The 11,151-nt window shown below is 40.7% G+C and overlaps 1 protein-coding gene across 1 annotated transcript in view; it reads right to left on the bottom strand.

The window, feature by feature from the left end:
• Positions 1-5,514: 5,514 nt before the first annotated feature.
• Positions 5,515-11,151, bottom strand: part of LOC109883296 (nectin-1) — a 173,007-nt gene continuing 167,370 nt past the window's right edge. Inside the window, exon 6 of the mRNA XM_031791312.1 lies at positions 5,515-9,157. Coding sequence (XP_031647172.1) covers positions 8,652-9,157 — 506 coding nt within the window. The 3' untranslated portion in view covers positions 5,515-8,651. The remainder of the gene's footprint in view (positions 9,158-11,151) is intronic.

The raw sequence follows: 11,151 nt of genomic DNA, 5'->3' as shown, positions 1-11,151 counted from the left end.
TCTATATAGTCCACTGGTTTTAAGAAGTGCACCCTATTCTCTTTATAGTCCACTGGTTCAAAGTAGTGCCCCCTATTCTCTATATAGTGGTTCTAAGTAGTACACCCTATTCTCTATATAGTGCACTGGTTCAATGTAGTGCCCCCTATTCCCTATATAGTGGTTCTAAGTAGTGCACCCTATTCTCTAATATAGTCCACTGGTTCTGAGTAGTGCACCTCAGTCTCTATATAGTGGTTCTAAGTAGTGCACCCTATTCTCTATATAATGGTTCTAAGTAGTGCCCCCTATTCTCTATATAGTGGTTCTAAGTAGTCCACCCCATTATCTATATAGTGCACTGGTTCTAAGAAGTGCACCCTATTCTCTTTATAGTCCACTGGTTCTCAGTAGTGCCCCCTATTCTCGATATAGTGCACTGGTTCTAAGTAGTGCACCCTATTCTCTATATAGTGGTTCTAAGTAGTGCACTATATTCTCTATTTAGTCCACTGGTTCTAAGTAGTGCACCCTATTCTCTATATAGTGCACTGGTTCTAAGTAGTGCACCCAATTCTCTATATAGTGGTTCTAAGTAGTGCACCCCATACTCTATATAGTGGTTCTAAGCAGTGCACCCTATTCTCTATATAGTGGTTCTAAGTAGTGCATCCTATTCTCTATATAGTGGTTCTAAGTAGTGCACCCTATTCTCTATATAGTGGTTCAATGTAGTGCACCCTATTCTCTATATAGTCCACAGGTTCTAAGTAGTGCACCCTATTCTCTATATAGTCCACTGGTTCTAAGTAGTGCACCCAATTCTCTATATAGTGGTTCTAAGTAGTGCACCCCATACTCTATATAGTGGTTCTAAGTAGTCCACCCCATTATCTATATAGTGCACTGGTTCTAAGAATTGCACCCTATTCTCTATATAGTCCACTGGTTCTAGGAAGTGCACCCTATTCTCTTTATAGTCCACTGGTTCTAAGTAGTTCCCCCTATTCTCGATATAGTGCACTGGTTCTAAGTAGTGCCCCCTATTCTCTATATAGTGGTGCAAAGTAATGCACCCTATTCTCTATATAGTCCCCTGGTTCTAAGTAGTGCCCCCTATTCTCTATATAGTGCACTATTTCGAAGGAGTGCACCCCATTCTCTATATAGTGGTGCAAAGTAATGCACCCTATTCTCTATATAGTCCACTGGTTCTAAGTCGTGCCCCCTGTTCTCTATATAGTGGTTCTAAGTAGTGCACCCTATTCTCTATATTGTGGTTCTAAGTAGTGCACCCTATTCTCTATATAGTCCACTGGTTCTAATTAGTGCACCCCATTCTCTATATAGTGGTTCTAAGTAGTGCACCCCATACTCTATATAGTGGTTCTAAGTAGTGCACCCTATTCTCTATATAGTGGTTCTAAGTAGTGCCCCCTATTCTCTATATAGTGGTTCTAAGTAGTCCACCCCATTATCTATATAGTGCACTGGTTCTAAGAATTGCACCCTATTCTCTATATAGTCCACTGGTTCTAAGTAGTGCCCCCTATTCTCTATATAGTGCACTATTTCGAAGTAGTGCACCCTATTCTCTATATAGTGGTGCAAAGTAATGCAGCCTATTCTCTATATAGTCCACTGGTTCTAAGTCGTGCCCTCTATTCTCTATATAGTGGTTCTAAGTAGTGCACCCTATTCTCTATATAGTCCACAGGTTCTAAGTAGTGCACCCTATTCTCTATATAGTCCACTGGTTTTAAGTAGTGCACCCTATTCTCTATATAGGCCACTGGTTCTAAGTAGTGCACCCCATTCTCTATATAGTGGTTCTAAGTAGTGCACCCCATACTCTATATAGTGGTTCTAAGTAGTGCACCCTATTCTCTATATAGTGGTTCTAAGTAGTGCCCCCTATTCTCTATATAGTGGTTCTAAGTAGTCCACCCCATTATCTATATAGTGCACTGGTTCTAAGAAGTGCACCCTATTCTCTATATAGTCCACTGGTTTTAAGAAGTGCACCCTATTCTCTTTATGGTCCACTGGTTCTAAGTAGTGCCCCCTATTCTCGATATAGTGCACTGGTTCTAAGTAGTGCCCCCTATTCTCTATATAGTGGTTCTAAGTAGTGCACTATATTCTCTATTTAGTCCACTGGTTCTAAGTAGTGCACCCTATTCTCTATATAGTCCACTTGTTTTAAGAAGTGCACCCTATTCTCTTTATAGTCCACTGGTTCAAAGTAGTGCCCCCTATTCTCGATATAGTGCACTGGTTCTAAGTAGTGCCCCCTATTCTCTATATAGTGGTTCTAAGTAGTACACCCTATTCTCTATATAGTGCACTGGTTCAATGTAGTGCCCCCTATTCCCTATATAGTGGTTCTAAGTAGTGCACCCTATTCTCTAATATAGTCCACTGGTTCTGAGTAGTGCACCTCAGTCTCTATATAGTGGTTCTAAGTAGTGCACCCTATTCTCTAATATAGTCCACTGGTTCTAAGTAGTACACCCTATTCTCTAACATAGTCCACTGGTTATAAGTAGTGCACACCTACTCTATATAGTGGTTCTAAGTCGTGCACCCTATTCTCTATATAGTGGTTCTAAGTAGTGCACCCTATTCTCTAAATAGTTCACTGGTTCTAAGTAGTGCACCCCATTCTTTATATAGTAGTTCTAAGTAGTGCAACTTATTCTCTATATAGTGGTTCTAAGCAGTGCACCCTATTCTCTATATAGTGATTCTAAGTAGTGCACCATATTCTCTATATAGTGGTTCTAAGTCGTGCACCCTATTCTCTATATAGTGGTTCTAAGTAATGCATCCTATTCTCTATATAGTCCACTGGTTCTAAGTAGTACCCCCTATTCTCTATATAGTGAACTGGTTCTATGTAGTGCCTCCTATTCTCTATATAGTGGTTCTAAGTAATGCACCCCATTCTCTATATAGTGGTTCTAAGTAGGGCACCCTATTCTCTAATATAGTCCACTGGTTCTAAGTAGTGCACCAAATTCTTTATATATTGGTTCTAAGTAGTGCACCCTATTCTCTAATAGAGTCCACTGGTTCTATATAGTGCACCCCGTTCTCTATATAGTGGTTCTAAGTAGTGCACCCTATTCTCTATATAGCAGTTCTAAGTAGTGCACCCTATTCTCTATATAGTCCACAGGTTCTAAGTAGTGCACCCTATTCTCTATATAGTGGTTCTAAGCAGTGCACCCTATTCTCTATATAGTGGTTCTAAGTAGTGCACCCTATTCTCTATATAGTCCACTGGTTTTAAGAAGTGCACCCTATTCTCTTTATAGTCCACTGGTTCAAAGTAGTGCCCCCTATTCTCTATATAGTGGTTCTAAGTAGTACACCCTATTCTCTATATAGTGCACTGGTTCAATGTAGTGCCCCCTATTCCCTATATAGTGGTTCTAAGTAGTGCACCCTATTCTCTAATATAGTCCACTGGTTCTGAGTAGTGCACCTCAGTCTCTATATAGTGGTTCTAAGTAGTGCACCCTATTCTCTAATATAGTCCATTGGTTCTAAGTAGTGCACCCCATTCTCAATATAGTGGTTCTAAGTAGTACACCCTATTCTCTAACATAGTCCACTGGTTATAAGTAGTGCACACCATACTCTATATAGTGGTTCTAAGTCGTGCACCCTATTCTCTATATAGTGGTTCTAAGTAGTGCACCCTATTCTCTAAATAGTTTACTGGTTCTAAGTAGTGCACCCCATTCTTTATATAGTGGTTCTAAGTAGTGCAACTTATTCTCTATATAGTGGTTCTAAGCAGTGCACCCTATTCTCTATATAGTGATTCTAAGTAGTGCACCATATTCTCTATATAGTGGTTCTAAGTAGTCCACCCCATTATCTATATAGTGCACTGGTTCTAAGCAGTGCACCCTATTCTCTATATAGTGGTTCTAAGTAGTACACCCTATTCTCTATATAGTTCACTGGTTCTATGTAGTGCCCCCTATTCCCTATATAGTGGTTCTAAGTAGTGCACCCTATTCTCTAATATAGTCCACTGGTTCTAAGTAGTGCACCTCTGTCTCTATATAGTGGTTCTAAGTAGTGCACCCTATTCTCTAATATAGTCCAATGGTTCTAAGTAGTGCACCCCATTCTCTGTATAGTGGTTCTATGTAGTACACCCTATTCTCAAACATAGTCCACTGGTTATAAGTAGTGCACACCATACTCTATATAGTGGTTCTAAGTAGTGCACCCTATTCTTTATATAGTCCACAGGTTCTAAGTAGTGCACCCTATTCTCTATATAGTCCACTGGTTCTAAGTAGTGCACCCTATTCTCTAAATAGTGGTTCTAAGTAGTACACCCTATTCTCTATATAGTGCACTGGTTCTATGTAGTGCCCCCTATTCCCTATATAGTGGTTCTAAGTAGTGCACCCTATTCTCTATTTACTTTTCTGCTCTTCTGCACACCAATATCTCTACCTGTACATGACCATCTGATCTTTTATCACTCCAGTGTTAATCTGCAAAATTGTAATTATTTGCCTACCTCCTCATGCCTTTTGCACACATTGTATATAGACCCCCCCTTCGTTTTCTACTGTGTTATTGACTTGTTAATTGTTTACTCCATGTGTAACTCTTTGTTGTATGCTCACACTGCTATGCTTTATCTTGGCCAGGTCGCAGTTGCAAATGAGAACTTGTTCTCAACTAGCCTACCTGGTTAAATAAAGGTGAAAAAAATAAAAAAAATAATAATAATAATATAGTCCACTGGTTCTAAGTAGTGCACCTCAGTCTCTATATAGTGGTTCTAAGTAGTGCACCCTATTCTCTATATAGTGCACTGGTTCTAAGTAGTGCACCCTATTCTCTATACAGTGCACTGGTTCTATGTAGTGCACCCTACTCTCTATATAGTCCACTGGTTCTAAGTAGTGCACTATACATGATAGGGAGCAATTTGGGATGTAGGCTGGGTCTTTTGTCTCTACATAACGAAATCCTTTTGTCAACCACTGACTGCCCACCACACCCCCCTACAGACACTTACAAAGAGTCTCCTCCCCTCTGAGCTGATGTGTGAAGACATAGACTAGCTCTCTGTACAAAAGAGAACCACTAAAACATCCATATTTCCACTCCCACCTACTCTCACATAAAATCACATGCATAAAACAAGGCTTAAGATGTCATCCAGTTTAAAGTCATCCCGAATGGCTTCTCTATGTGTTGATGTCCATCGCTGGACAGATTTCCCACTCGTACTTGGTTACAGATGTTGCATAGATTTTTTCACCATAATAATATTCTGTTAGTGGCTTAAAAGTTGCACATGAAAACTGAGGTTAAAGTTATGCAGTGGACCGCAGCTACTGGCAGCAGATATTGTGGGTTTAAAAGCCAACCAATCCCCTCTCTAAAGGAGTCAGTTCTGCTGTAGAGGAATCTATTTCTGTTTGATTTGTCTCCCATTTGAATCCATATAGAGATGTTACAAATTATATACAGTCAAAAGTTTGGACACACCTACTCATTCAAGGGTTTTTCTTTATTTTTACTTTTTTCAAACATTGTAGAATAATAGTGAAGACATCAAAAATATGAAATAACACATATGGAATCATGTAGCAACCAAAAAAGTGTTAAACAAATCAAATATATTTTATATTGGCCACAACTGGACTAGATTGTGAAAGACTCTTATCCAGACTGTTGAGATATATATTTATATTTAAACACAACGAAAAAACACATCTGCTGCTAAATTCAGTTAGACAACATTTATCATATTTCTGTTCCCTTTGCTTTTAAAAGATGTTTCTCTGTAGGCAGAGATGAACACCCACATTTAACATTGTTCTCGTCTCCATTGTGTGCATTGGAGGGTCCTGTTAGAAGGTGCTGTGAGTGGAGGTATAGTACCTTAGGGCCAATTCTACCCAGTCAGTCACCACAGACTCAAAGTCACTATCGAACAAGCCTTCTGCGGAAATCACAAGGTAATGCTAACTCTCTAATAAACACAGAAACTAGAATAAAGACAAATAGAGCAATGATAACAAAATTAGGGTCATTAAACAATAGGCAAACCCTTTAGGATAACCCTTTAGGTAAACCCTCTAGGTAAACCCCCTAGGTAAACCCTTTCAAGTTTAAGATACAGATCATGAAATGACATTTCTCAGAGTGTAAGGGAAGCATTACTGTTCTGTATGTTGAAAATACATGACATGATGCCGCTACAACCCATAACAAGAGAATTTGTCACAGGGATGCTTCAGGACAGCAGGACCTTCTCCCTTCTCACCTGTTTTCTCACTGGATCTAAAATGGCCGCCAAACTAAGATGGCGCCAAAACAACTCAGCATCTGAAACTAAAACTAGGGCACATTCCAGCACATTGTCCTTCGATATCTACTGGCATCTCCTCTAGGCCTGTATGTATTACTGCCGTGTCCATATGGCTTGTTGTGTTGACATGTGCCGCAGGTCTTAGTACACACCCTGAAGAGTAATAAACACCAGTCATGTCTTTGGAAAACAGCTAGAACATACATGGCCAAAATACATAGTATACTCTGTACTACACTACTATAGTCTGTAGTACTCTTATGGTATACTATGCAGGGAGCTGTAATACATTGTTAAACCAATGATTTATATATACACTAGATTACTTACAGGGGGTGTAAAAAGCTATAAAAATGCATTTATTAATGTCTACATTAGTTTTTCAACATGTATTCTATAACAGACACCTTAATGCAGACTTTCTAATTATATTATGTGAGCTAAACATAAAAATCAAAAAGATGCACTATGCAGGCCTCCCGAGTGGCGTAGCGGTCTGAGGCACTGCACCGCAGTTCTTAAAGTGTCACTGCAAACCTGGGTTCGATCCCAGGCTGTGTCACAGCCGGCCGTGACCGGAGACCCATGAGGCTGGCCGGGATTTCCTTGTCCCATCGCGCTCTAGCGACTCCTTGTGGTGGGCCGGGCGCCTGCAAGCTGAATACGGGCACCTGCAAGCTGACTAAGGGCGCCAGCTTGATGGTGTTTTCTCCGACACATTGGTGCGGCTGGCAGGGTTGTTTTTCGGAGGACGCATGGCTCTCGACCTTTGCCTCTCCCGAGTCCGTAGGGAAGTGGCAGCAATGGGACAAGCATGTAACTACCAATTGGATATCACAACAACAAAAAATATGCACTATACAGCAATCGCTCCACCATTTCCTGGTTGAGAATCATTGTATCATCTAAACCGCTGCTAAACATCTTTTTCATAACAAAACATATTTTATTTCCAGCTGTTTGAAGCTGGTGTAATAAACTGAAAGTAAAAGACGCAAAAATGAAACATAAGAACGGGAAGCACAGAAATAGCGCACATAGAACAGATATACCACTTCTTAGCCTGGCTTTCAATGATAACGACAGATCTATAACACACATTTCCATGTGACTTTGGTCAGGTCACCTAAAAACATACATATTGCCGCTTTAAAGTATAATTTTTGAAAGTACTAGCGTTACTGTCCCCACTACAACAACAAAAAATACTTAAATAGATGGAATTTTGTCCTTGAAAAATTTAATTGAAATACTGTAGACTTCCTTTAATTCTTATGGAGTAGTTATTCTGGAGAGTTCCAATATAGCCAACCGTTGGCTTCAAAGCTTCTCATTGGCCAATACAATGCATCAGCAATCCAGGGTTTATATACATCATTGGGTTAAACCCAGTATTGTATTGTTGTGTAGTGTTGCTAGTCAATAAGAAGCCAGGGAGAGAAGAAGGGGCTGTAATGGCATTACATCTCATTCTCTTAAAACAACACAATCATATAACTCATATATATCTACAGTATATAAACCTGTTGTTTTGATTGACATGTTACTGTACCCTTTAGTTACTGTACCCTCTAGTTACCCTAGTTGAACCCATAACATACATAAACAAGTTATAAACAAAAAACAATAGCAGAAAAGGCATTGGTGATGAGAAGAATAATAAAACAAGGTATCATACATCCAGTGTTGGACTTTCACAATGTGCTCAGCAAATACCTCATCTCTCCCAAGTCTCTATACATGTAATACATTTAGAATATCATGGAAAAACACACAACAATAATCCACCTGTATTTTCCAAGCGACCAGATCACTCTTTCTGTCTGGCCTTGAAAGTCAATGGTGGTTGCACACAAGTCCAATGACAAACCGTGTTTAGTATTATTTGCAGTTTCATCTAATGGAATTTCAATACACCATGATGTAATGTTGTTGTTGACATTTTGAAGTTGTGTTGTTGTTGACATGTTGTGCTGTTTTTGTTGACGTTGACATGTTGTGTTGTTGTAGTTGATATTTTGATGGTGACATGTGTTGACATGTTGATGTGTGGTTGATGTGTGGTTGACATTTTAATGTGTTGTTTTTGTTGACATTTTGATGTTGCATGCTCCTTAGGACTTGATAGTGCATTTTTTAAAACATGGTTTTAATTGACTGGGTTCTGATGGGGTTGGGGGTTTGGAGGGGCACTGGACTGAATGTCTGAGATGAAAGGCGGGATGGGGTTGACTAATGGAGGTGAGGGGGTGGTAGGGGAATGGTAGGAGGGTGAGACGGGAGGTCGGTTGGTTGGTTTGGTTGTTTGTGTCCCCTACACATACCACTCTTTCTTTGAAATGACAGAGCCATCGGTTTGGGACACCATATCATCGGCTATCTCCGTCTCGGGGTCGTACTGGAAAGCAAGAGTCCGTTCGTCATAATCTCTGCTCTCTCCTTCATCCACCGTGAAATAGGGCCTCTTCAAGTCCTCCGCATCTCCGTCAAAATCACGCTCGCTCGCCTCGAACCCTCCGGTCACAGCGATCTGGGCAGGCTTCTTCTCGTCATCTGAGTCGTCTGGGTACTGCAGGTTGTTGGGGATGGGAGGGTGGGCTGGCAGGCCCCCGGCCTTGCTGTAGCCGTTCCCAAACACCTGTTTCTTGGTGCTGTAGTCGCCCTTGAAGGTGCGCTGGCGGCGGCGCAGGAATACAAAGAGCAGGGTGGCGGCCGCCGCTAACAGGACGACCCCGCCCACGGCGCCCCCGATGACGGCACCCGCATTGTGCTGCTCCTGCGGGATCTCAGGGCCCCCAGGTGGTGGGTTGTTAGGGAATTCTGGGTAGGAAAAGACAGATGGAAGGGGTGTGTCAGTGCTCAGGTGGGAACAGGAGGAGGGAGTGTGCTTGGTGTGCAGGTGCTATTTTTTAGGAAAGAGGGAAGGGAGACAGGGAGGGATAAGCAAAGGGAGAAGAAAGGATGGAGGAAGGAGGAGGAGCCTGTGGACAACCCCCAAAGGCGGCTTTAAACCCCCGCTACAAAGCAAGCTTTAGTCATCGCTAGCCACATGCAGAGGAAAGAGAGAAAGAAACACACAGCCAGTCTGTCTGTCCATCACACACCGTCCCCAAAGAGACATGTTGGAAACAGACACCAATGCAAACTGAAATCCTACACAAGTCTTGAACAGGATATGAGTATTCCCTGGGGTTTTGCAAAGAATGCCTTTACTTTCAAGCTTAAATTAAATCATGATTGTCATCAGTTTAGTGTGTATAATGAAATGCTCTTTCAGGAAATCTGAAGGTTATTGTTTTCAGCCTTGTGAGACAAATGGCCATGCAGAGAATGAATCATTCAGCAACTGTAACAATTAATATGAATCATCCCTAAAGTACAGAAGTATGAGATCAGGTCATGCAACAACTTTGAAAAGATGGTAAAATTAGATGTATAATTAAGTAAAGATAATGCAGAGAGGGTTGGAATCATACCTGTAGTATGGAAAGCAGGTCATGCAACAAATTTTAAAAGATACTGCATAAAGACAGTGCATAATGATACTGCATAACGATACTGCATGATGATACTGCATAACGATACTGCATGATACTACTGCATAACGATACAGCATAATGATACTGCATAACGATACTGCATGATGATACTGCATAACGATACTGCATAACGATACAACTGCATAACGATACTGCATGATACTACTGCATCACGATACTACTGCATAACGATACAACTGCATAACGATACTGCATAACGATACTACATAATGATACTGCATAATGATACTGCATGATACTACTGCATCACGATACTACTGCATAAAGATATTGCATAGCGATACTGCATAACGATACTGCATAACGATATTAGTGCATAACGATACTACTGCATAATGATACTACTGCATAACGATACTACTGCATAACGATACTACTGCATAACGATACTACTGCATAACGACACTGCATAACGATACTGCATAATGATACTAGATAATGATACTAGTGCATAACGATACTACATCATCACGATACTACTGCATAATGATACTGCATAATGATACTACTGCATAATGATACTGCATAACGATACTACTGCATAACGATACTGCATAATGATACTACTGCATCACGATACTACTGCATAACAATACTGCATAAGGATACTACTGCATAAGGATACTACTGCATAACGATACTACTGAATAATGACAATGCATAACGATACTGCATAACGATGATACTGCATAACGATACTGCATAATGATACTGCATAATGATACTGCATAATGATGCTACTGGATAATGATACTAATGCATAACGATACTTGCATAACGATACTACTGCATAATGATATTACTGCATGACGATACTACTGCATAATGATACTGCATAATGATACTAATACATAACGATACTGCATAATGATACTAATACATAACGATACTGCATAATGATACTGCATAACGATACTACTGCATAACGATACAGCATAACGATACAGCATAACGATACTGGCTCACTGGAGAGACGCTATCGGAGTCGGTGCAGCCAACTGGTTTCTCCACGCATCGCGCAGACAGAAACAAACATCTTTCTGGTAAGAAGAGGGGCGGGGGCGTATGCTTCATGGTTAACGTGACGTGGTGTGATCATAACAACATACAGGTACTCAAGTCCTTCTGTTCACCTGATTTAGAATTCCTCACAATCAAATGTCGACCGAATTATCTACCAAGGGAATTCTCTTCGATTATAATCACAGCCGTATATATTCCCCCCAAGCAGACACAACGATGGCTCTGAACGAA

Source organism: Oncorhynchus kisutch, linkage group LG15 (genome assembly GCF_002021735.2).
Source record: "Oncorhynchus kisutch isolate 150728-3 linkage group LG15, Okis_V2, whole genome shotgun sequence".
NCBI lineage: Eukaryota > Metazoa > Chordata > Actinopteri > Salmoniformes > Salmonidae > Oncorhynchus > Oncorhynchus kisutch.
The sequence above is the reverse complement of the archived record's forward strand: the minus strand, read 5'-3'. Positions and strand labels throughout refer to the sequence as shown.